The 27532-nt window shown below is 41.3% G+C and overlaps 2 protein-coding genes across 2 annotated transcripts; one reads left to right on the top strand and one right to left on the bottom strand.

The window, feature by feature from the left end:
* Positions 1–2632: 2632 nt before the first annotated feature.
* slc28a1 (solute carrier family 28 member 1) lies at positions 2633–19341 on the bottom strand (the record flags this gene model as incomplete). The annotated part of the gene is made up of 17 exons (XM_083654791.1): positions 2633–2748; positions 3131–3229; positions 3367–3448; positions 3576–3776; positions 3921–4089; positions 4730–4860; positions 5776–5901; positions 6106–6186; positions 6823–6903; positions 7011–7085; positions 9903–10016; positions 10315–10456; positions 10672–10861; positions 11057–11148; positions 11576–11655; positions 11986–12062; positions 19323–19341. 17 exons carry the CDS (start codon positions 19339–19341, stop codon positions 2633–2635), a joined length of 1875 nt encoding a protein of 624 aa, XP_083510917.1.
* Positions 18921–27528, top strand: znf592 (zinc finger protein 592). The gene is made up of 10 exons (XM_083654206.1): positions 18921–19056; positions 19469–21777; positions 21901–22079; positions 22230–22403; positions 22528–22687; positions 22899–23028; positions 23450–23583; positions 24771–24883; positions 25019–25160; positions 25271–27528. The coding sequence occupies exons 2-10, from the start codon at positions 19489–19491 to the stop codon at positions 25718–25720; spliced, it is 3771 nt and encodes a 1256-aa protein (XP_083510332.1). The 5' UTR covers positions 18921–19056; positions 19469–19488; the 3' UTR covers positions 25721–27528.
* Positions 27529–27532: the final 4 nt, after the last annotated feature.

Below are 27532 nucleotides of genomic sequence, written 5' to 3'. Positions count from 1 at the left end.
TTTACAACTGGAAAATTTGCTGTGTAGTGCTGCTCATTTATTTTTAAAAGGAGTCAACATTTTAATATTTTGACTTAAACAATGGTGGAGGATGACACATAATCTCAACCACAGAACAGTTCCAGTGTGATGTATCTATATTAAAAGCTGCAAGGAGTGTATTGTCTGTTATGTACATCTGTGATGTACAGTATGTGTCGAGGGCATAACATGGTTTTTTTCTGGACAATATTTATGCTTAGCCAATTTCTTATGCTTATGAGGTATTTGCGTTATGTCCCAAAATAGCAGTTGTGTTCATGCTATGGGATTATAGCACCATTTTATGTCAAAAATGTTTGTGTGCACTTTTTTTGCCACTACTGTTTAGTAGTTTTTAAAGTACTTTGTTATTATAGGAGTTGTGTACATACTTCAAAAGTCGGTCAATCCCCTTACTTCAGTTTCTTGATGGATATGTTGTTGAATGTAACTGACAAAGCAGTGAGCTTTGACAAAGTAAGAGGTTTACACAAATAAACTGTAACTATGGAATGTTCATGTTCACTGACATGCAAACACATGAGCATTCACAGCAACTGGAAAGCTACCGAATGAGTTCCACAGTTACCTAACATGCTGGACCTGACCCATGGACTATGGGATAAAGACACCCTGAAGAAAATAACCAGAAGTGTAGATTCAGGATTTTCAGAAGCCCATTGCTCACTAAAGACCTACATGTCACTCTTATCAGCAATAGCTGATACAGTATACCAGTGGTAACCATACCATTCAAATAACAAACACGCCCTTGTAAGCAGATCTGTGCAATTGTGCATTGTGTTACCTAGCTAGCATTCATTTGAACAAGCATGGTTAAATTCCAACAGGAAGAATTTCCCTTTGGCAAATAAGGAAGAACTGCTTTACAATTCGGTGCCTTAATGGATTCTTGGTTAATGGGTAAAAAAAGTCCAAATACTCCCTCTACATCAGCCACTAGTACAAATAGAGTTGAACTTCAAATACTATTTACCGGTACTTATTTGTGAAAAACAACCAAATCAAAAATGAGAAATAGACAGTTGGTTTTTAAGGTAATCATACTGAACAGGAGATAGTGAAAACATAATGATGTAAACACCGTAATGTTGAGGCATGTTATCACACCAATAAACTCTAACTCTAATGAAAGAGAAGTTAGAGGTCATTGACTTCCCTACCTGGGTTATGTGAAATTACTGTGAACCTCTCAGCTGCTGTTACTACTGTAAAACCTCCATCCCCAGATAGCTAGTCAACTGCTGAGCTAAATGAGACGAATACTAATAAGCAAGCGAATGAATGGGTGAGTGATTGAGTTAAAAACAGAAATAAATGTGTTTTCACTGTGCACTGTCAATCTTTCGTATGTTATGTGTTAACTGTGTTATTTATGTCAGCTGATTTTTTTTAATAATAAAAGTATAAAACATTTGTATCCGAGCACATTTTCATTTCCAGAGGTTTTTACATTTTTCAAAAAGTATAATTTAAAGTATACAATATGCATACAATAGTAATATTGTATGCATAATTATCAATGAAGATTGACATACAAAGCAGCTTAATTACATTTTTATTTCAAACATTTACATTCACCAGAATGTTGATTTCCAAAAAATTCCTGAGGTATATTCTTCTTTTGCCTCTTTGGCTTTGAATAAAAGGCAAATTAATTTACAATACAGTATATAAAAGACAAAGAGTTATTTAAAACGTGTGTGTAGTAGTAGTCTATACATTTTTATATTGACATTGACAGACATAAATGCATGGTAAGATAATTTAATTATAAAAACACACTACAGTTACCGGTATTCATATGAAGCGAGGAATCTGTGTCCTCCGCATATTTTGAGAACCGTTCATCTGATCAACTTCACACTTTAAATAAATAAAAATGTTGTATAGCGTTTTTCGCTACAAGTTTACAAAGTGCTTTACAATACAGAATAGTAGAAATATAGTACAAGGCAGGGTTAGAAAAAAATGCTTTAAAGTACCAAATAACAGATACAGCAAGAACCAATTAAACAAAGTAAAGGTAACACATCGAAAAAGTATCGTAAACAGACAAAAGGAAAGAGCAGGGGAAGTGGAATAAAAAGCTATGAAAAGGCCGTAATATAGAATGTTTTAAGCTGTGATTTAAAAGAAGACAGACTTCACTTGCCTGAAATGTGTTTTAGGAAGGGCGAGATACATAAAGGATTTTTTTCCCCAAAGGATGCTCTACTTACAAATTGGCCTATCAAAAAGACCACAACATTTAGTGAAATAATCAGTGACGTTTGCTACTGTGTCCCATGGTTGATCAAATGAGGTCCCATTGTTTGCGCTGCAAAAGAACATTTATGAGATTTACATATGGCGAGCCAAAATAGCTCCATATTATCTGTTGCATAAGAGCAAATATCTAATTGTGCAAATGTAAAAAAAAAAAAAAAACTTTAACCCTGTGTGTAACTGATGTCAATGATGCAACAAATATTTCAAAGCAACAGTGCATATCTGAGTCATTTTTGCTTCTTCATTTAGTGTGAAGTTTGCACGGCCTCAGAAATACAAAAGTGATCTTAGTCATACTTTGTAATGTAAACATCCAAGCTTACCTAGTGAAGAGGTCACCGCAGCAGGTTTGAATATTGCCGGTGTCGCTGAAAGCAGACGACCCATAAGACCTGAACTCCGCCACGCAGTCGAGAGGAGGAACAAAGAGGATCCCTGAGAAACAAACGTTACAGTTACACAGTTACAGAGCAATAAGTAACCTCCATGCATGATTCACTTAACTTCACTTTACCGATCGCTGTGCACTTTACCGATTGCTGTGCACTTTAATGCTACCTTGCACATTATCGGTCATTGTGTGCCACAAACAAGGTCCTTGATGTTTTATTTAGCCTTTTATTTATTTTAACTATAGGCATGTAACATTTAACATGCTACTTGTGTTGTTTCTTGTCAATGTTCTTATTTGTATGTCTATATGCTGCAACTCAATTTGCCCTTTGGGACACTAATAAACTTGAACTTGAACTTGAACTTAAAGCACATAAAGCCAAAATACTCAAGATTCGGAAAAGTCATTTTAAAAGGTCCTTACCTGCAACGCAAGCATTCATGAGAGACACACAGGTCCCCGTGAACAAGGCTCTCAGCACTAAAGACGAGACTTGACTTCTTTTGGATGGGCATATAGAGGCTTTGATCAAAGAAATAGCAGGTAGACATAAAACATACAGATAGGGACCCTTCCATTTTCTTTTCCTACTAAAACCATATGGTAAATGCATGTATCCTGGGACATGACACAAGCTTTAGGGTTGGTACAATACTCACACAAGCCTCCAATCATAATGCCCAATGAGCTGAAGTTGGCAAACCCACAAAGAGCGTAAGTGCAGATGATTTCTGATCGGACCTGTAACAGGCAAAACCAAATCCACGTGAAGGTAATGCACAGAATATCATGCCATGCCCATACACATTTAGGAGGACACCCACACTAACATTATGCCCAGCATATTAGAACACAAACTTTTACTCACTGATAGCCATTGCAGTTTATCGTCAATATATTGATCAATTGTGCCATTGAGCCGGTTGTCCATCAGTACTGACAGTTTCTCATAGGCCAGAAACTCGTTGAGGAAGAGCTTTGTGCCAATTAGCTCCGCCACAGTGAAAGACTCTTCATATGGTATTCCCATCATGAAGGCCACGGGCATGAACACATAAGAGCAGAGCATCTGTGTGCAAAAAGAGACATTCATGTGGATATTGTTTGATTCAATTGTTAAATGTACAGTATGGCTTACGCATACAAAATCAATCATTGGACGGTATAATTAAAATGTCACACTGCATCATCATCAGCATTTCTAAAAACATACCTGGAATGTGATTGAAGGATATCCTACCATCCCACCAAGCCATCTCAAAGATGCATTTATGAACTCCAGGATGGCGAGAAAGGCAATCAGATTGGCAGCAATGTTGGCAACAAGAACTATTGAAGCAGATGCCCCACTACTAGCAGCTTCCAGAATGTTCTGTTCATCACTAGGGAGTGGGAAAAAAACTTTGATGAAACACCACTGACATAAAAAAAAATATATGGAACGAGCAACCCCATTGATTTTGGGCTCCCGTTTTGAGTTGAAATGGTGGCTGTCGCCATCTTGATTTTTCATCAGCAGAGTGGGAGGGAATGGGTTGACTCCTTGCGCAGCTCACGTGAGATGGGGGGGTTTCCCAGAGCCGCAGCTCCACCTGCTATTGGTCCGTGATCGGCAAGCTGTGCGATCACTGGCCAGGCGACCTGTCAATCACCCCCTTTTCTATCATCTATTTTACTCCAAGCGGGTGAGTTATTTAAAAAATTAGCCGCATACAGTTGTTATGAAAAGGTGAAATTAGCTATATAGACCAAAACCGTGTTAAGGACCAGGCTGTCAAGATGCTTAATCACTGTTACAAAGTGGGGCATTTTAACATGGGGATGAACGGAAACGACAGGACTTCTGAGCCCTGCCTCATGTGGCCATTCGAGGAATTACAGCTTTCAGGGTTACTTCCTGGTTCTTGTGGGAAAACCTTGTGCCTTGCCCACCACACACAAAGGTTAAAAAGAAAGAAAGAAACAAACAAACAAACAAAAAACATGAAAGGAATGAGAAGGGAGAGAGCGCTATATACATACCCACAAGCCACTTTAATATTCTTGTCTGACTTGAACTTGCTCTCCTTAGTCTCGGGGTAAGACAGCTTGGCGATGGCCAAAGCACAAGGAGCAGCCATCACCGAGGCTGATATCAGGGAGCCTGCATCAATCTGGACAATATTAAGAAATGTCATCATTTACTTTATGATGGAGTTGGTGTAACGGTCAGCAGCAGACACAATATTTGATATTCCATGTGATGTGGAGATTTGGCATCCCATCGTGAAGTAATAATGTGCGGAAAAAGAGGAAAAACATTTTCCAACAAGGAGCCAGGTGCAACTTTTTGATGCAAGGGACAATTTGGATGTCCCTTGGATGTACAGTACGTGGAAACCACACTGTCTTCTGTTTTGATGTCTTATGCTGTGTGTGATGTACGTGTAAACCACACTTTCTTCTGTTTTGTGTTCTTATGCTGTGTGTGATGTACGTGTAAACCACATGTCAGTGAAAATTATTGATTGATTGATCGATTGATTGTTGATCATTATTGTCTGTGTTCAGTGTTGGTGAGTGGCCTTCCCCATCTGAGATATGCTGTAGTTCCAAAACATCATTAAAAAACATCATTAAGATGAATCATCTCTGCTTGCTGAGCTTCAAAGGCCTTCAGGCATGTGAGGGAGAGAACGTCCAGGTCTGCTTGACCAGAGTGAGAGTTGAGTCCTCCTGGTGAGGTGATGGAACTTTACAGCAGACTCCGGAGGGTGGGGGGCCAGCCACTCCTCATTATGAGATATAGATATGAGTTAGCTTTTGGGGGCACTTCTTCTGAAACTTCCAATCGAGTGTGACTCTCTGTATACAGACAGACCATTACTTGGAAATAAATCCTCCTTTGTTCATTTCAACGAGCAACTGATTAATTGTTTCAAACAACAAGCATTTTTTGCCATTACACACACTGTCTTGTTTTGTGTTCTTATGCTGTGTGTGATGTACGTGTAAACCACACTGTCTTCTGTTTTGATGTCTTATGCTGTGTGTGATGTACGTGTGATGAGATAACAGCTTCAGCTCACCCCAAATGAGATGAACGCCCCCATCACACTCCCTGCGATTGTGGCAAATCCCCCGACCATAACAGCATGGACCTCCGATTCGGTCATGTCCTTCAAATAAGGTCGAATCAGCAGCGGCGCCTCGGTCTAAAAGGACATCAAACATTGTGAAGACGGGGCAACTAAGTAATCGTACATTTTATTTTCTATTGCTGCAGTTACTATGGATAGTATTGACAGTAGTATTCATCCTGCCGGCTGAAGCAAATGCAATAGAATGATTCCTGCTCATGAAAATGTTGGCAGACTGGGACTTCAAGATAACGCTATATCAAGCCTTGCCAATAATACCTGTCCAATAAAGATGTTTCCTGCAACACTCAAGGTCTCTGTGGATGAGGTTCCCATCGTTATCTGCATAACCCATGAGATCTGCGTGGACAAAAACACATGGCTCATAGTCAAAATATGTCACAGAAGAGATATGCATTGCAACACCCACCCAGGCTTACTGTAACACATGTGCACGGTGGCTCAGTGGTAGAGCTGTCGCCTCACAGTCAGAAGGTCCTGAGTTCGATTCTCGCCTGGGACACTGTGGGTGCTGTGGTTGTGTTCCCCCCCATATCTTCAGTGCCTACTGCCCAGGTGGGGTATCTCGTCTTAAGGGCCTTTCTGTCTGTGTGGAGTTTGCATGTTCTCCCCGTGCTCCCCCAGGGGGTTCCTCCGTATATAACCCCCCCATTAAAAACATGCAGAAGATCAGATCGTCATCGTCATCTGACCAGTGACGACAACATCCGAAGTTGGTCCCCGGGCGCTGTACGAAAAAGCGACCACTGCTCCTGGCCTGCCCCCCGGAGGAAAGGACAAGCCAGGATGGGTCAAATGCAGAGGACAAATTTCACCGGCCACCGTCAGCATGTGTGTGTTTGTGGCCATGCATGTGTTGATGTGTGATCGTGTGACAATAAAAGACGGGCTTGTCCGTCTGAAATCGTGTTTTTCTGAAATCGTGTTTTTAAATCGTGATGCTGCTAAGTACAAGGTTAAGGTTTAATGCTTCACCTTCAGGATGAGCCACTGCATTAACCCAAGAAAGTAAAGGACTGACATCACGCTACTGAAGAACACGACGATGGGCAGAGCCTGAGGAAGAAAACACGAGACTAAAGTTAAACACGTCCAATTTCAATCGGTCGTCATCTCAATTTAAGAGCCCATATTTCACACATGATTATCACTCACGCACTCACTTGAAATGCAAAGATGTCGTTGATTAGATCTCCAAAAACAAACGATGACCCTGCTTTTGTGTAGTCAAGGAATATCTGAAATCATGAGAGGGAAATATTAGGATTGTTACTGCTGCTTCTGTCTGGATATCATTCGTTTATGACACACACAACTACTCATTTCTATTTCGCAATAGCAAGGCATGGGACTACAGCAAAGAATGACAGACAGTAGATGTTGAGTTATGATGTTGAGTGATGTTGAGTCATGTCTGACTGTATCACAAACAACGCCTTCATGAGGATACTTTGTTCTGATAGAAGAGTAGAGTGCACGCACATCCAAAAGTCTATTTCAACAGGTGCTGGAAAAAATGAACAACTTTAGAAGCATCCTAAGATGCAACGTTTTGACCCTCACGGGTCTTCATCAGGCAGTACCAGTACCAGTACTGCCAGATGAAGACCCGTGAGAGTCGAAATGTTGCATCTTTGTAATTAAAAACTCACCGTGGTTGCCTAAAGCTGCTGGTGGTTTAGATCTCCCAAATGTGAAATGGTATCAGGCAGCTGCACATTTAAGGTTTATGGCTGAGTGGCTGAGGGGAGACCAGTCCTCTATATGGCTAGATGTTGAAGCCGCTCAGTGTGTATTTGTCCGCTCAGAAACCTGTTATTTCTTAGAAACCTTGCTTCAGTAAAAAGCCTGTGTAAAACCCCAATTGTTATTAATACTCTAAAGGCATGGAAATTGGTTAGATCGATGGAGGGCCGAACCAAACTAACATCACCTCTTACTTCAATTCAGGGGAACCCTGACTTCCCTCCAGGTCTTAGTGACCTTGGTTTTAACATTTGGAAGGATAGGGGGCTACTAGTTTTAGGGGATTCATTTGATGGCCCTACCCTGATGTCCTTTAACCAGTTACAGCAAAAATATAATTTGTCACACCAAAATTTCTTTCGGTTTCTGCAGGTGAGGGACTTCATACTCCGGCGTACAACATTAACAACAATTATAAAACGGCTCTCTCAAATCAAGCAATCTGATTGGTTCACAGCCATTGTATAAATCCCGTAACCCACTCCAATAACCCATGGCCATGGGTTATGAGTTGCCATGGCAACTCTCTTACTAAAAGGCTTTGGTTACCTCAAATGACAATGTAGAAAAAACAAATGGCGGAGACAGCTGTCAGATCCTTGTGAATCGATCTTCGCTTATAACTTTACTAATACTTCGCAGAAAATTATGTTTTGTACAAGAATAGACGCGGGCTAATGTCTTCTTTGCAAAAAAAAGGCTGTTAACCCCGCATTTAACCCCGTAACGTTAGTTGGTGTCGGGCTTTGCAGAAAGCTCTCAGCTTCTCAGCAAGCGCTGAGAATGCAGCGCTGCGCTCGAGCTGCGTGTCGGGCTTTCCAGAAAGCTCTCAGCTTCTCAGCAAGCGCCAGGATTGGCCAATGTCAACTTCAGTCTCCAGAACGATCCAATCAAATCACCCGCACGTTCTTGCGGTCCCGCCTTACAGTAGTGTTTCAACTGACTCTACCAGAATGCCATGCCAGTCGGACTTATAGTATTATTATTATTATTATATTATCATACTTGGAAACAGTTTTATAAAAGCAATATAGCACTCGAGCTGCGTGTGTTGTGGCATATATCCCACTCGGCCTGCGGCCTCGTGGGATAACAGCTGATTAGCGGGATATATTTGCCACAACACACTGGCTCTCATGCTATATTGCTTAAATATAGAAGCCTCTGAGGTCGATAGGGTACTCTCACTTGGTCCAAGTAAAGGTTTTATTGGTTTTCTTTATAGCTTATTAAGGTCTACCTCTACTCTGAACACTCTGGCCACCAAGCAGATATGGGAGAGGGACCTTGAGGTGGAGATTGATGACGAGGACTGGTGTGATATATTTGATAATGCCAAAAGAATTTCTGTGTGCAACAGACTGTGGTCGATGCAGCTAAGAATTATACATAGATTGCAAATATCACCCAGCCTTCGTCATAAAATGAATGCTAGCCTGTCTCCCCTCTGCCTTAAGTGTAAGATAGAGGTGGGAGATTACACTCACTGCATATGGTCATGTCCTAAGATAGAACAATACTGGTCAGATATAGTGCAGCAGTTGAGTGTCATCTTTGGTGTGGAGTTGGACCCAGACCCTGTCAGCCTTATTCTTGGTCTTCCCCATAAGAAACTCGTTTATAAACATCACAAACGGCTATTTAATTTATTAACTTTTGCTGCTAGAAAAAATATTCTTTTATTTTGGATTAAAGACAAACCTCCAACAAAGAGGAACTGGCACCAGATAATTATGCAGCTTATGCCTCTGGAGTTCATGACGTGTATGCTACACTCAACAACCAATGTCTTTTATAAAGTGTGGGAGCCCTACCTGAAATATATCGACCCTAACCTAGCAGAGACACTGACTATTGGATACCTCAACCGAAGTGATACTGCCACCTGAGTACTGCCTTTTGCCTTGTAGCTTACATCTAATTTAATTTAATTTATTTTATCGTATTCTCATTCATCTGTCCATCCTTTTCTTCATTGTTGTCCACATCTATGTCTTTGTGAAGTGTTTAAGCTGCCCTGTCTTTTTGTTTTTGTTTTCTGTCTTTGTCGTTGTCTTGTCTTGTAAAATTTGAAAATTGAATAAAAATATTATTGAAAAAAAAAAAAAACTCACCGTGGGAACTTCTAAAACAGTGAGCGGATTATCTTTTCCTTTTTCTTGATACTTTGATCTGATTCATGTCATACTGTATATGGGTCATGAGTAAGGCTGGATACACCATAATAAAAGTGGGTGTAACCATGAATGATCTGCTCAGTTCAAGAATATTGCCCTCTGGCAGTTCAGTACTAGTTCCCACAATAATACCTGCACTTGTGTTCCAAGCCATTCGAAAGCTATGAATCCTGGGTCTGTCCTTATAATGAAAAGGCCCAGACAGAACTGCAAGCCGAGCCCCCAAAAGACAGGCCTCCATGACACCTAAAACAAAAGATTCAAAAACAAAAGGGGAAAAAATTTGATGAAGAATTTGACAATTTTACTTGCAAAAAAATATATGCAAAAGCGCATATCAGGGAGTCTCCATAAAACTGTGTGCCGGTACAAGGAAGTGCTCCTTGTAAACGTTAGGGTGAAAGAGGTGCAAGGCCAAATGATATCCAAAGTCTCAGGAAAACAGACAAGAGATCACTTGAGAGATAAGAGCAGAGTGTGTTTCGAAACAGGAGTTAACGGTAGGACTGGTTTGTGCTCAGATAGCGACTGGCCTCAAACTCACCTGTTTGCGATGAGCAGAGAAGAGGAAGATCAGCAGGAGGAACGCACACACACCCGCGAATGAGATCAGCTGCTCGGGTCGTCTGCTCGTGTCGATGACGAGCCACACCACGAGCAGGACCACAACCAACAAGATGAAAACCCTACGAACAGGCACGGGCGCGCACACACACACACACACACAACATAGACACACACACACACACACACACACACACACACACACACACACACACACACACACACACACACACCACATTCAATAGAGATTATATGATTATATGGACACCTAAACAACTGTCATGTCAGCTAATTGCCATGTGAAACCAATGCAAGTATTGATATAGCATCTACTCACCATTTCATCCATTTCAAGTTGGATCTGAAGCATCTTGCTACAGGTTTGAAACACTGGCTGATGCTATCTCCCTTGTAATGCTTCAAAAGATCGTAGGCTTTCGACACAACTGCCACACTGGTTAAGACCACAAGAGCAATGGCCCTCTGGAAATCCAATACACACGCAGCGATGAAATAAGCCACATAACCTGCACAACAGAGATACACAGTGTTTGATCAGATATGAACACACAACAGAGGGAAAATAATGTCCAAGGAGTCTCACATAATGCTTTACACACTTCTTAATTGGCTCATTACCTCTGCTTTGTAATATTGTCTTGCTTCATAAAAGATACAGAGTTGCAAAATAGCTTAACGCATGGTCAGACAAAAAGAATTACCTGCTCCAAGTATGCCCAGAATGATATATTTGAAGGTTTTTGAGTGATCCTTGATGTAATCCTCTGCGATAGTAAATGGCTTGGAAACGTGGCTGACATGCAGAACAAATTAGAGGTTAATTGTCACTGTGTATTACCAAAAATGTATATAGCCTATATACAGTATACAGTATGCTATACCTTTTTGGTGATTGTTTTTGTATACAATTAGGTTAAAAATCAAATTCTGCATAAAATATTTTCCCTTTTGGGGAATTCAAACTCTTGTCTTTATTTTATCCTGACAGATTCCATTGTCAGTAGCTTTTGTAGATTTTATAGTTTTATTGTCTGTTTTCTTTCTTTTTCTAAAATACGATAACATCTCAACCATGTGCACCATATCTCTGATATATAACAGTTCAGCATTTCAGCAATGCAGTGCACCCGCTGTGATAATTATTTGTAGTATGCACCTTCACATAATAGCATCACTAATTCTGTTACAGAAGACAATCACTTAAAATTGAGATGACAAACCTCAAGTATGATCCCAATCCCTTTTTAGACTCCTGCCTTTGGACGCCACTACTATCAGAGATAGAGGCAGCAGCGTCCTCCTAAAAATAAAGAAAGAAAGAAAGAAAGAAAGAAAGAAATACATAAATAAATACATACATACATACATACATACATACATACATACATACTGTACATACAAATACGTACATACATATTCATTACATACATACATACATACATACATACGTACATACATACGTACATACATATTCATTACATACATACATACATACATACATACATACATACATACATACATACATACATACATACATACATACATACGTACGTACATACATACATACATACATTCATACAATCACATTGTACAATTTCCTTTCAAAATTATAGCAAATGCATAGGCTTACCTCTATTTGAAAAGCATGGTTTTCCACACCGTTTCCCACGGTGTGGCTTGCATCTTCGAGCTGGGAGCTGTTGGTTTCTGCTGATAAACAGAGTCAATGTTTACTTCAGTGTAGCAGCCTTTGGAAAAGCAGATTGACCTATCCAACACCAAGTTGTGTTTCTATTTTTCATCTGTGAGATCAAAAAACCTTAAAAAAAACCATTCCACACTGTCTTCATGCATATCTTGTGCGGAATGGTGCACAAAAATACCAGTTCACAACTGCAACACAAACAGTTCCTTTCAAGGAGAAACAGAGCTAATAGCTTACTCATTGTGCTGCCTCTTATCCTGGGTGAGAAATGCTGTGTTGTAGGGTTAGGTTTATACTCTGCCCTCCACAAAGCATATAATCACTAATTAACTGAAACGTGCTGCTCTGATCTGCATCTCAGGAAGTACTTGACGTAAGCATGAATGTGACGATGCAGTGCAATTGTGATGGGCTGGACCATAGAGAAGCAATATTTGATTAGAAGCAATCTTTCCAAAGTACCTCATGTGATAAGATGTGAGATTCTGAAACAAAGATCATTTATTAGTCAGAGTCGACTTTGAGGAACTGTGCTACGTGTCTAAAGGGAGGAAATAGCCTCACTGCAACAAAAAAAATACGGTAGTTCAACTTAAAAAAAAGTTTCCTTGCTGCCTTAAAGTTGTGAGTTGACTGGAGGAGTAGTACTGAAGATCATTAGTTAGTTGTTTGTTCTAAGGCAGAAAAACTGAGTGAACTTATTACAATAAGTTCAATCAACAAATGTCTAGTCATGCTGATTTGTGTTTCAAAGTTGAATACATTAATTGATGGACTGAAATCCAGTGTTGTTTTCTCACAAGGTTTGCTAGGTTTAAGATTGAGTTCATTTATAATGACACAGTTCAGCATAATTATAGTACGCAGCTGCAATACACTTGTAGTGGAATGTACTTGACATGTGCATCAGAAACTTACTTGATTGTGAATGCGTAGATACATATGCAGCCACCTAGAATTGCCAGCTGATCCATGACAGGGTCCATCCAGATCCATGGCACAAAAGATAAAACAGAAACTACTTAAACTTCACTTAACTTCACTTAAGCCAATTCAACCTCTTAGTAAACCATATAGATGCCCTTAGTTCCTCTAAAAGCAACGGCCCTTATGGTGCAACAAATTCCAGCTCTTTGGTATGGCAGCCGGCTGGCAGCCAGCTGGGATCTGCAATTCTGACTGGCTGCCACTGTACAGATAAGATATATAGTAGCTTTTATCATGTTTTTTTATGTGTGCATGTTTTTAATCAGAAATTGACGTCAAAGGAGACTGAGGCTCTCCGGCCCCAGCGTGCGCCATCCTGATCTCATCACCTCATCATCATCAAAACTTGTCCTCTGGGAACCCATGCATGGTAAAGCCACACGTGGTGCTTGGAGGATAACATACAACTATAGCCTGGGTAAACCCAGCCCCCACGTGACCTGCTCTCAGACCTGCTCTCAGTCACTAGGGTCTGGCGGTGACTGAGAACCAGAGGTCTGAGAGCAGGTCACGTGGGGGCTGGGTTTACCCAGGCCAATACAACTATGCCAGCACCAGAGGTGCAGCTTGTTAACAGGCAAGGCAGGCAACTGATTGTGGCCCCGAGGGCCATTAGGGAACTAAAAAAAGGAACCCCGTGTCATTCACGTCAAACTTTCATGATTTCTCTTGAATTGAAAATGAAATGAAATTGAATTGAATTGAAAATGAAACCTACATTCAGGAGAATGTACGTGAATCGTGTCAGTTTGACGGGAAAGATTCAGGGTCACTGTGAACCAGTGCCGTCAGACGCATGATTCACGACACGTACGTTCTCTTGAATTGTGCAAGTGGAAGTAAAAAAAAATTAAAGAAAAAATGGGATGAGGAGAAAAGGACAGTGGAGCAGAGGCTGATTAAGCAGAATGCTGTTATTCAGTGTTTTGTCCCTTGTGGGAGATATTTGAATAACTTCAGTGAGCAATGGTGTCAAGTTTTTTGTTTACCTAGCTAGCTAAGTTAACAGTTGAGCTATGAATGCTATGGAAGCAGGACACAAAATTAGCACCAGCCACCCACCAGCCATATGCTGGTAAAATATAAATATGAAAGTGGCTGGTAGATTTGCTTCACTCACCCCCCCCCCTCCCCCTCCATAAGCTATGTCATAGGAGAACATTTAAAGTTCAATGTGACAATGTTGAAGTTATTTGGTTATTTATTCTGGTCTTTTATTGTTCTGGATTTTAGTGTTCTTTATATTTTGAAAATTACAAGGTTTTTGAATTTTTGTTGTTGGTGTCAGATTATAACGTAATGGTGAGGAACGCTGGCTGGAGGGGCCCCCCTATGCATATGGTCCCAACAGACTCTAGAATCGTCACTGGCCAGCGCTGACCAACTGCCCTCTGGCATACTGGACCGGTGTAACAGGCCAAACTATACCACCTGGCCAGACTATACCCAGGGTTTAGAGTGGGCTAGCCTGTTTTATACTCCGGGTATTATACTCCGGGTATATTCTAGGCTAGGCCAGTTTATACCCGAGGTATAATTTAGACTGGGCTATTTCATAACCTTCTAGGCCAGATTATACCCCCCACATTCAGATACACAAATAACCCTGGGGTATATTTTAGGCTAGGCCAGACTATACCCAATTATAGTTTGGCTGGGGGTTAATCTGGCCTGCTACAACTGGATGTGTGGAGTGGTGTCATCTCAAGAGCACGAGTTGCCCCATTGGTCTCGACATAACTATCTATCCTGTAACTTCATTCAAACCAGAAGAAGGAAGAGTTTCTAGAGAGTTAAACTGAATGGAATGCATACTGAGAAGTCTGCTAATAAACTAACCGTGTTGAGTGTGAATGCTTATAAGGGTTTCTTTCAAATCATCATTTTATGTCACAAGAGGTGAACTCATGATTTTAAGTCATGAAGCTCATAACAAGCACTTGTAAGTTGAAGTTGACAAACATCTACACTGTGTTCATTGATAAAGATGAGTTGATTTCACTAAATTGCACTATGAGTTTTTAACAGGATAAGAGTGAATGAATCCTCAACTGCAAGTTCATAAGTCTAAAATGAGTTAGAGACTTATGAACTTCCCATCAGTGTAAAGCAATAACAGGATGGTTAAAAAGCTATTAGAAAGCACGTATCAGCTCCTTAAAAAACGAAGGCAATAACATTATAGCAATAAAACTATTATAAAGCACTTATCCCCTCCTTATTAGAAAAAAACACCAACTAATGACTTTATACATAAGATAACACAACAGTGTTGTAAAATGTGGTTTATGTTATTACTCATTAACTCATAAACCTGCCTATCATTCATTACACATGGACATTTGAGTAAAATAAAATTGCATCATATTTGTGACAGATCTGATTTGTGACCTTCCACCGCTTTAAACATGCAATCAATAAAAAAAAGTGTAACCAGTTTTCCTGTAATTGCAGAAAAAAACCCCAGCAAAGCAGGTCAAATTCTCTCACTGTAAACTTGTATCAAAATCTCAGAAAATACATAATACATACATAATAGTATGAGGTAACAAGACTAGTCTCCATCTTGAAACTAGGTCGAGACCATAATTTACATTTCTTTGTATACAGATTGCTGATACAGTGTATAGATGGCTTTTCCTTTTCCTTTACCTTTCCCTGCTTTTCTGTTGTTGTTCTATAGCATGTTGGACCATTTGTACATGTTCCTTATGGATCTATCATTGTAAACATGTTCGAATAAGAACCAGTTTTATATTGGTTTCATTTTATGACAAACAAATATTATCTGACCTTGCACGTCAGCAATGTTCTAGTATAAAGACATGAGATAAGACAGAATGATGCTCTTGACCTTTTCTGCTCCTATCATTTTGATGAGCGTTTTGTACCCCCTTGTATGTAACACATTTATGTGTGATGAATGGTTTACACTTTAGATTAGGGGATGCAGGAAGCCTTGTAAATGATTTACACATTATTTATAACAGGTGAGGAACACTTCATTTACTAAAGGTTTATAGATGACTTACAACACATTTGTGATTATGTTAGTTAACATAGCATGTATTAATCATCTACAAATGTATATTCATGTTTTGTAAATGGTTAGTTCATCATTAACTAAAGGCTTATAAATCACGTTATTATAAAGTGTTACCATTAAAATAAATAAAGTCAATTATGATTGTATGTAACGACATTATATTGTGTTCAGACCAAACGTGATTTTACAATGTTCGCAAAAAGATTACAAGTCAATGCAAACACATGCAGACACAATTTCTTCTCGGGCGACACAAATCAGGTGAAGTAAGCAGTGTCACGGCACAAATTACACAATATTTGCCCCCGCCGCTAGCCCGCGACTGCATTTGCTCGAGTTCAAATGTTTCAACTTGAGCGAAGAATTTGTGCGGTCAAACCAAACTTGAGTGATTTTCTTGAGTGATTGTCTCCATACATGTTCAAACCATAGATCGTATAATAAATATGGATGTAGCTACCATGACATCACCCACTGGTATTTGGACTCCCATTTTGAAGCCTCAAGGTTGGCTTTTTGCTTATTTGGAGCCAGAAGTGACATACATTTGAACAGGAAGAGCTGCAGTGAGACCTGCTATTGGTGCGTGATAAGCGAGCTGCGTGATCACTGGACAGGCGTCCTGTCAATCACGCACCAAAACATAATCTGCTTTATCATCTATTTAGCCTACATTTGGAGTGTTATTTAGCCCCCTTCTGACAAGCTAGACCTGGTTGGTACCAATCGATGCCTTATGTCTTCTAGTTTCATATGATACCAGAAACTTCACTCTGGCCTTAAAACTGAGCCCACTACAGCCTCTGAAAGTAAATTTTCAAAATTGTGATATTTCCCGGATATCACGACATTTCCAGAAATCGGCCCAAGCCAGCTACTCCTCAGACCAGGGTTAATGTGTATGTAAAAACTGTTGTCTGTTTAAAAATAAATCTCTGGCGGACCACCAGGTGGAGCCCGGGACCACAGTTGATCTAAAGAGCTGTAGTAGGGTCATTTTCCTTTTGACTTCCATATGATCTGACTTATTTACGCGAGAAGATATTTACACCCGGGTACGAATAGACACTCCGGGTACGAGGGAGCCTGGTGGGGAAAAATGGCGTCGAACCGTGAGACGAGTGAGAGCGAAATTGAAATTGATGAAGATTCGAGAGGGCTGGAGAATAAACGAAAATGTTTCTCTAGTGTATCGAGTGACAATAGTCAACAAGTGAAGAAAGTGAAGTCTGGTCCTTTTATTGTTGGTATGAAAGCAGTAACGAAGGACGACGGAATTTTCAGCAATCCACACGACGTAGGAAAGTTCGTTAAAAAGAAAGTGGGAATGATTAAATCTGTCAGTGTTACTAGAAGTGGAATGGTAATCATAGATTGTGTGTCGAAGGCTCAGGGTTTGAAAGTCATTGAGATAAGAAACTATGAATATTGTAGGGTAGAGTGTTTTGCTCTTGGAAAAGAGCCCATGAAAAAAGGAGTGGTGAGTGGTGTTCCACTTGATGTGGACACGTTTGAAGATGTAGACTGTGTGTTTGAGGCAAGAAGAATGACAAGGTTTGTAGAAGGTAAGAAGGAGAACAGTCTGTCTGTGTGTTTGACTTTTAAAGCAGGAGTTCCCGAAAGAGTCTTTGTAGATTGGGTGAGGCCGTATGAGAGAGCGCCTCTTCGGTGCTTTTGTTGTCAAGGATATGGTCATGTAGCTGCAGTGTGCAGAAGAGATCAAATATGTGGGAGATGTGGGAAAGATGAATGCGAAGTTGAGGGGTGTAAAGGGCAGGTTAAATGCCTGCATTGTGGGGGGTCGCATCATGCAGGGTCAAAACGGTGTCCAAAAAGGATTAGAGAGGTGAAAGTGAACAAGGTAAGAGAAGAGAAAGGAATATCTTATGCTGATGCAGTTAAAAGTATGGAAAGGAAACATGAGATAGTGGAAATACGAAAGGAACAGGAGAAGAGTGGTGCTGGTGAATCTGGAAACAATTTTTGTGTGGACAAGAAAGCCTTTTTGGCTTTGTGGCGATGGTGATCAACTGTGCTCTGGAGATAGAAAGCAAGTCAGAGGTGGTGGACGCTGGCAGGAAATTTTTGGATATTGAGGACATTTCGGGAGATGACTTGACAAAAACGTTGAATGAAGCTTTCGCTTCGGCCTAGACGACTGGTCTGGGCCACAGTATCCGATATTGGGGTGAATGGGCGCATTTTGGGTGGACATTTCTTATTGATATTGTATTTGCACTATAGTTTTAGCAATACAGTAGGTGGCGGTAATGCACCATTTAAGGATGCCAACTGCCATAAAACTCCATAGAAGAAGAAGAAGAAGAAGAAGAAGAAGACTTCTTTATGCAGCCAGTGGAGTCGCCCCCTGCAGGCCATTTGAAAGAATGTCGGTCAAAGGCAGCAAGTAACACAGGTGCAAGAAAAACATTGAGGATTTCCAACTTCCTAGTCTACCAACTTCCAAACCAGGTTGCCGGGCCCTCTTTAATGTTTTGCTTGCACTTGTGTTACTTCCCGGTCCGCCTTTTAGACACAAAATGGGTGAATGGGGTGGGAACTGAAAAAGGGTAATTGGCTTCACGAGCTACCCCCTTGGTTCAAACGTGGCTTTTGGTGTAATAATGCATAATGACATCAATATGATACGTTTACACTTACCAAGTAAATGTCAAAGACTTTGCAGTTGTACAGTTAGGCCTACAGAAACTGCATCTTTCAGCAGCAGCCAAGTGTTGAACTGAATGACCGTGCTTGGGAGGAGTAGCGTAGCTAGTTGCCACCGCCGTTGAGGGCTTCAGCAGCAGCACCCTTGGAACGGAGGAAGAAGAGAAGCGAAGTTAGCTTGCTACCTTAGCGTAGAAAGGCTGCAGCAGCTAAAGATAGCACAGCGGACCAGCAAACCAACTAACGTCGATAGCTATAGAATTTATTAGAGTTGCACACCTCATTCTGAGCAGATGGTAAGCGCGCTATGTTGCATCGATAAGTGGCGAGTTTTCTCGCTAGCATGTAGCTAAGCTAACCTGCTATCTGGCTACATTCTCTAGTAACGCTAGGCTAACTTACTGCATCTAGCTCGTATCAAAACAACTGCTCGTGCCGCGGGGCTTTTAGATAATTTGGTCATCCCCAGTGATTAAACTCGTTGTTGACCTAACGCTACGTGTAAAGTTAGTTGTCAGCCGATATATTAACTGCACAAACAGAAAATAGCAAACCTGTTTACCTTGGGCTGATTTGCTCATAGTACGGTAGGCTTGCTGAGCTTAGCATAGAGAGCTAACGATAGCTGCTTGTTAAGGTAGTTTGTTTATCAGTTATCAAAACAGCAGTTTGTTTCACTGTCATCTATCGCTTTGTGTGTTTCCCCAGGTTTATGATAGCGTCCAAACATGGGTGACATGAAAACCCCAGATTTTGATGATCTTCTGGCTGCCTTTGACATCCCAGATGCCACGGGGCTGGATGCCAAAGAGCCCATCCAGGGGAGTCAGGAGGAGGCAGAGAGTCCGCTGAAACACGCAGGAATATGTCTGGATGACAGCCTATTGGGTAACCAAGATGACACTGCAGCAGATGTTCCTGTCGTAAGTGTTATTGTGAAAAACACAAGTCGTCAAGAGTCTTTGGAGGGTTTTGATGATAGCCTTCACTCTGGACCAACATTGCAAAATGGATTCAGGGAACCCGGAACCTCCCTTGACTCTGATGAGTCAACTAACTCTGGCTTTTCCAAAGCATTTGTGTCTGCATTAATTGGGGACAGCCCAAGAGAACTTCTTGGGAAGGCACCCATTCAACACAAACCTGAAGGAACGCCAATATTTTCCCAGGATTTTTCTCAATTTAGTCCCATCTCTAGTCCTGAATCTGAAGACACTCAAAGTAGTAGAGATGATATCCATCCAAAACAAGAGAGACACTGTTTCCCTGAAGCTTCAGTGTTGTTGGAACCTTCCATTTCAGACAATCCAAAAAAACTAGACCTCAGCATGTTTGATGCATGCTCAAAGGACTCTGAGAACACTCAGAGGAGCGGAGCAGAAACCATCGAAACAGAGACTACGAGGACTGAGGAGCTGTCTGAAATTTACGCCAGTGACCAAACAGATAAAGCGGATACATTATGCAGTACACTGGACCCTCCAAGCGGTAACCAAAACTTTGAGGGCAACTGCCATGCAGCAACCAAGTTAGATGTTCCCACCTCTCTTCCATGTGTCAGCTCCCAAACATCTAAATTATCTTCTTGTCTTGAAGCACTGGTAGCTCTGAATGCTAGGACGGATCCCAGTGAGCCAACTAATCCCAGAGGATCATCTGCGGTTCAGAGTGACTGTATGAAGGTTAGTCCCAAGGTACCTATATCACCACGAAGCCCCAGGAGTCCTCTGGAAGTTGTGAAAAGGCTAATGAAACCCTCGGACAGCCCAGTAAGCATCTGCAGTGATAGTAGTGGCAAAGTGTCCCCTGCAATGGCGTCTGATTCACCCCTAGCCATACCAAGGGTCAGGATTAAGACCATCAAAACCATTTCTGGACAGATCAAGCGCACGGTCACCAGTGTGTTGCCCGATTCAGAAACGGATGAAGTTCAATCTGCCTATGAATCCTCTCCGTCGCAGAGTATGATTAGTGAAGATTCTTACTGCAATATGTCTCCTCAACAGTCTCAAAATGTGGTTGCTGATAGCACTGTTGGAATGCACACTAAAGGCACTCCAGTTAGTACATCTTCATCGTCAAAGATTTTACACAACAAAGCAGATGGACACTCCAGGACGCCGGGCATAATGCAATCCCCAACAATTTTCCATAACGCTAGTAGTCCTGTTAGAAGATCTGTTACACATCAAGGGGAGAAACCAAAGAGGATAACATCAGCCCAAACAGGCCATGCAACTAGTACAAACTTCCTTCCCAAAGCAATGCACTTAGCTAATCTGAACTTGGTCCCTCACAGTGTTGCTGCCTCAGTCACTGCACGGTCCACCTCCCATCAACAGAGCCAGCACACACTCTCCCCGACGGTGTACAGCACTGTCCCGTTGGTGCATCAGGTCAAGACAGCCAGCCCTTGCCCGCGCACGTCCGTCCCCAACACAGCAGCCAGCCCTTACCCACGCACGTCCGTCCCCAACACAGCAGCGGGAACATTAAGCAGACTCTTGAACAACGCCAACCCTGTGCCTACATATGTGCCCAACCTGAATCCACCTGCAGAGAGCAACATCAGCCTTCCGCCGCGTGGATACTGCTGCCTTGAATGCGGGGACTCCTTTGGGGTGGAGAGGAGCCTCGTGTATCACTATGGCAGAAGGAGCGTTCACATTGAAGTAGCATGTACCCACTGTGCAAAGACAATGGTGTTCTTCAACAAGTGTGCCCTCTTGGCACACGCACGCGAGCACAAGAACCGTGGAATGGTGATGCAGTGCACACAGCTGCATATGAAGCCCATAGCAGAGGAGCAGATGTTTGTACCCTTGAATGCTGAATCTGTGAACACGGACTCGTATGCCTCCCCGTCGCCCTCACCTAAAAACCAACCAGTCATGCCCTTGTATCCAGACAACGTCATTCGCCACCGACTGCGTTGCCTGGAGTGTAACAATCAATTATCCGACTACAGAGCACTCGCAGGCCATTACCAGAGGCTCCAAGAAGACACGGAAGGACTAGTGAGTAGATATCTCATAGGAATATTGAAAGCTCTGTGACCAGCGTCTCATGTTGTGCGTTTTCCATGTTTCTGTTATATATTTTTTATACTATCCCTCCTGTTCTTTCATTATTATATATAGATATGTAAGGTGTGCTCAATGTTGTTACCCAACAAGTGTAGCTTCAGAGCTCACCAACGCATCCATGCACACAAGTCCCCTTACTGCTGCCCCGAGTGTGGTGCGCTGAGTCGCTCTGCGGACATACAGAAGCACGTGAAGGAAAACTGCCTGCATTACGCACGCAAGGCCTGGCACAAGTAAGTAAGCCAAACAAGCCAAACACCCCTTAGTAGTAATAAATAATTAAAAAGCCTCAGTGAGGTCATGTGAAATCCCTTGTCTTCCAGGTGTCTTCACTGTGATATGGTTTCTTCCAGGTGTCTTCACTGTGATATGGTTTCTTCCAGGTGTCTTCACTGTGATATGGTTTTCAAGACACTGCAAGGTCAAAAGAATCACATTGAAGAGAAACACTGCGAGGTCTTCTATAAATGCTCCATCTGTCCAGTGGCCTTCAAGTCCTCCGACGGCTGTGAGATTCATTTGAAAAATAAACACAGCGCTACCAAAACATCCCCTCAGTGAGTTCACTTCTCTTCACTCGGCTGTTTAAAGTGTGATCTCATTTTATTGTACGTTCTGCATTTTCTCGTTCTTTTTTCTTTTTCTTCCTTTTTACGGTTTTTCCTTCCTCTCTGTTTGCAGGTTAATCTTTAAGTGTTCATGTGAGACGGTGTTCAAGAAGAAGCAGTTGCTGTTTCAGCACTTCCATCAGAATGCCGACAAGCTTGTTACTTGTGTATTCAAATGTCCAGAATGCACCTTGGTTTTTCCCCAGAAGCAGCTGTTAATGCAGCACTTCAAGGTTGGCCTCGCTTGTATTCTTTACGACAACATCACGTGTCTGTGTGATTGAATATAAATGCACACATCAGTTTGAAGTGAACCAGACTGTGAGTGATACATTCAGTAGGCATGCAGTATTATGCGTTTGTGGCTTTCTTTTATTGTGTATAATCCTTCAACTTAAAGTGCAATGTTTTGTCTTCTCATTCACTCTATTTTCTGTTTTGTAGAGTGTGCATGGTGGAATACTGAGGGCGGAGGCAGGAAGAAACGGTAAACAAGCGGACAGGACTGCTTGGTGTCAAGACACTCCTTCAGCAGTGCAACAGCTGACGGCTCACAGCCCTGTCAAAAACACAGGTATGTCACAGCCCTGTCAAAAACACAGGTATGTCACAGCCCTGTCAAACACACAGGTATGTCACAGCCCTGTCAAACACACAGGTATTCCCACGTGCTATGTCCTACCGGTGAAGCTTCCCCTGTCAGGTGAAAAGAAGCAGCTGGCTAACTGCCCATGCCTCGGAGGAAGCATGGAGCCAGTTTCGGCTCTCCCCAGATCAGCAGAGGGTGGAGTAGCAACCAGGATAAATAAATTATATAAGCACTAATGGGGGTTAAAAATGGGATAAAAAATCAGGGGGGAAATTATTAAAAAAAAAAAAAAAAAAAGGTATTGTCAAACACACAGGTACTCCTCACAGCTCTGTCAAACACACAGGTACTCCTCACAGCCCTGTCAAACACACAGGTACTCCTCACAGCTCTGTCAAACACACAGGTGCTCCCAGAAAGAAGGCCGAGCAGGACAGCAAGCCTGGTGTGAAGCCCACCGGCTGGACGTGCAGAGAGTGTCTGCAGTGGATCCCTGACCGAGATGCCTACATTGCTCACATGAAGACCAGCCATGGAAGGGTGAGCAATCGTATTCCACATGCTGGAATATGTTCTAAAATCTGTCTTCATTTCAGCTAAACCAAAGCCCCTATTTGCTGCCTACTCCAATACATACCAGTCTTTTTTTAGGTATAATTTTGGCTCACGAAACGAACACATCGTCGATGTTACCAATGTCGTAGATATTACAAATTTGTGTGCATGGTTTACTAATCTGTGGGCACGGTTTAGGATTATTTTTTATTTATTTTGTTGTACCAGGGCACCCTTGTCTTTTAACTTGTGTAGGCTATGTCTCTGCTGACAGTTTGTATATACTATCTGTATCCTATTAATCAATGTCTGTGTTGCTGTCAATGTTGGGAATTTTTTGGTCTGAATGCCTGATGTGTTTTAATATCTGCTTAAATATTGCCCTGTCACCAATACACCATTTGTATCTGTCAATGTTGTCCTCTGGTTCTGTTTTTAAGATTCGCTTTTAATTCTAGGTAGCTAACATCTGGCTGACTACAGATGAAAACTAGCCTTCTTTGCTAACACTGACACATTTATAATGTTTATTCATGCACATTATAGGGCTGCACGATTATGGTCAAAAATGATAATCACGATTATTTTTCATCAATATTGAGATCACGATTATTTAACAGGATTAACATCATGCATTTATTGAACTACAAAAAAAACACTATTTCTTTGAACTGTCATCCAAGGAAGGTTTAAACCACATAAATGGACAAACACGCCAGTTCTGTATACTCGACCCCAGCTGAAACTACACATACCACAGCGTGTTTGGGCTTTGGAGGAGGGGCGGAGCGCACCACTGCAAGCGAATGGTGTGCGCTGGATTTCCAACACAAGACAAAACGAGAGCAACATTGCTAAACTGAATGCGGCAGATTTGATCTCTATTTTAATCTCGATCTTCGATTTCCATTTTCATGATTGTGGGAAACCAAAATCTTGATCACGATTAATATTCGATTAATTGTGCAGCCCTTGCACATGGTGTCTGTAAAATAAATGGATATAATTATTAAGTAGCCTACTTGTCGTGACTACTGGTGAGAAGTCATTCAACTCATCAGACACTCTTGTTTAAGTCATAATAACTCATGTTGACAAGTAAGATATTTGTTAAACAGCCATTTGTCAGGCTTATGTGATCAATCTCCCCCCTCCACCCCTACCCCAAACAGCCACTGAAGAGGTATCCATGTCGGCAGTGTGAGCGATCTTTCAACTCTACAACCAGTTTGAGGAGACACATTCGCAATGACCATGATGGGAAAAATAAAATTTACACTTGCTGGTAAGATTCTTTATTTTATTTTAAAATGGAATGCACCGCTATGTTGTCACAGTCCTGAGGATTGAATCAAAATCGCCTGTCAATCATACAAGATCTAATTCTGTGTTGGCACATTGTATGTTTTTCATTCTGAAGGTATTGCACAGATACCAAGACAGTATTTGCGACAAGTCTGCTGTTGAAGACTCACATCAGTCTTATGCATGGAATCAAAAATCCGGATCTAAGCCTAATGCCAAAAACAGCTATACAGGAATCCAACAAAGCCTTGGGAGAGGTAATTTTGTTTTTTGTTTTTTATTTAATACAAAAAGAAAAAATAATTACAGCAGTCACAAATATAAATCTTTTAGTCATATTAAGATGTGTGGCTTGTTTGATTTGCAGGGACTTATTTCAAAAAGACCTGCCATGGGCAGACAGGAGGCAGCGCAGGGCCGCACTGGTAGTCCAGACGTTCCCGCAGCCAAGCGTCTGAAAGCTCAGTTTCGTTGTTCAAAGTGTGGCTTCATCACAGAGGACAGTGCACAGTTCCAGCAGCATATACCTCAGCACAAAACTGATGGGAACACTCCGCAGTGCCTTCACTGTGGCCTGTGTTTCACTTCTCTGCCGTCTCTCAACAGACACCTTGTCATTGTACACAAAGTGAAAGATCCCGAGGAGGACACGGGGCCGACGGAGGAGCCAGAGGTCAGGGCGAAGAAGCAAGATAATCCACCTGCTAGATCAGCAGTGGCCGATGAGGTAAACGACTTGGTGCCGGAGCAAAATGAAACGGACCCTTCACAGGCAGAGGAGCCAGCGAGTCGGCACTGTGACAAGACTGTAACTTAAAACGGAGCGCTCACTCTGTCTCTCTCCAGGAGTGAGAGAGCCACGGTTTGATCCTCGTTAAAAGCTGCTTTAGTATCCTCAATGTTTTGTATGTGAAAGGTATATAAGGGATGCTTGATGCTCTTTACATTGGTGGTACATAGTTTTGGGGGGGCTTTTTTTCTCAAGTCATTCAGAGTCACAGTGCAGTATATTTAAACGCATTTCTTAAAATTGTTGAAAGACAGTATTTTCATAATGGAGAGGACAAATCAGAATTCATGACTTGACATTCTGTATTCATTTCTCAGTTCTTTTTAGTTAACTTTGCACGTTGGTATTATATTAAGTACATATGGTCAGGGTCAGACTTTCAAACATAACCACACGCTGATGTTTCTTTTGTTAGTTGGTGTTTTCAAATGGTTCCAAACAGGCTAAGAATAGACTCAGGAATGCCTGTTGCTTTTTAGGCCTGGTATTGATGAATGTCATGGAAAGGGTCTGGATTTGGCTTTTGTTATCGACAGCCATCTGAAGTGTTTACATTTACTTTGAAGTAGTACTTAGTGCTGCACAGAACATGGTGGATGCAGTACTGATGAAAGACAGCAGTTTTGCAATTCATATGCATTTCAAAATAAGTTAGAATTATTTAGACTTATAGACACCATTTTATTACAAAATATCATGTTGTTCAGTATCCATTTAAAGACATACTTTTGCATTCATATCAAACAGTTAATCACAAAAAAGCAATCTTCTAAGCAAGATCAAACAGGTGCTATAGCCTAATAAGATTAGGCTATAGAACAAGATTTTTTTTAAGCATTCTAAAATGCTTTTCTATCTTGTGTTCATTGTAAATGTGTTCCAGTTCTGGTTGCATGTTGTTCCAGAGCTGACGTACTTTTATCATTATTTTGTTTTTGTTTGTTTTTTAATGAGTGTTCGGTGGAAGTATGGAGAGCATGACGAGAGGTATTGGATGTGTGGTGCTGCAGTATTGAAAATACCTCAAATTGCCAGAAGTGTATTATTCAGGCAAGTGAAAGGACAATATGATCAGGGTGCGTTGTTTTGGAGAATCCAGAACAGACATGAGGTGTGCAAGTGAAGGATGAGAGCATGTTCATGTTTTAGAAATCAGGGCCTGCCACCATCATCACCACCTTTTTAAAGAATGGGAGTAAGGTATAGGATCACCGGTCAGGTTATAGGATCCTGATCAATCAATAATGCTTTTAGAGAGAGGGAAGGTCTCAGATCAGCACGTATGTGACTTGGTGTATAGAGGCCCTGATTGGTAAAGCAGCACATATTGTATTGTATTGAATATGTGACAGTTAACTACCTCCATGGTAAATGGCAGTGATTGTTAAAAAAATGTAAGGCTTTGAGGCGATGCAGATAATCTCAGTGCAATGTAAAAACGAGTTTATAAAATGTGTATTATCCCACATTATTCAATTTTATAAATTATTTGGGGGAATGATATTGACAGTATGGTCATATTGACTTAACTGGCAAGTGAACTTTCAGTGTAAGTGCTATATGAGCTGTTTATTTCTCTGTAATCTTAAGCATCAGTCTGTAAATCAACAAATTGCAGATGTTAAACTGCAGAGGCTAAAATGACATGTACCTTTCACAACTTGTGCTTTTGTAATGCTTGTTGAAAGATATTTGTACTTTGATACTGTGTACAATAAGGACCTGTATAGGAAAGTAATCTGTGTACATTTCATAAGCCATCACATCTATTCAGCATGCATGGCGCGGCCCTTGTGCCTTGCGGTTATTATGTTTACTTAAAATACTTACAAATAAATT

The sequence above is a fragment of the Poromitra crassiceps genome (genome assembly GCF_964638095.1).
Source record: "Poromitra crassiceps genome assembly, chromosome: 18".
Taxonomy (NCBI): domain Eukaryota; kingdom Metazoa; phylum Chordata; class Actinopteri; order Beryciformes; family Melamphaidae; genus Poromitra; species Poromitra crassiceps.
The sequence above is the reverse complement of the archived record's forward strand: the minus strand, read 5'-3'. Positions and strand labels throughout refer to the sequence as shown.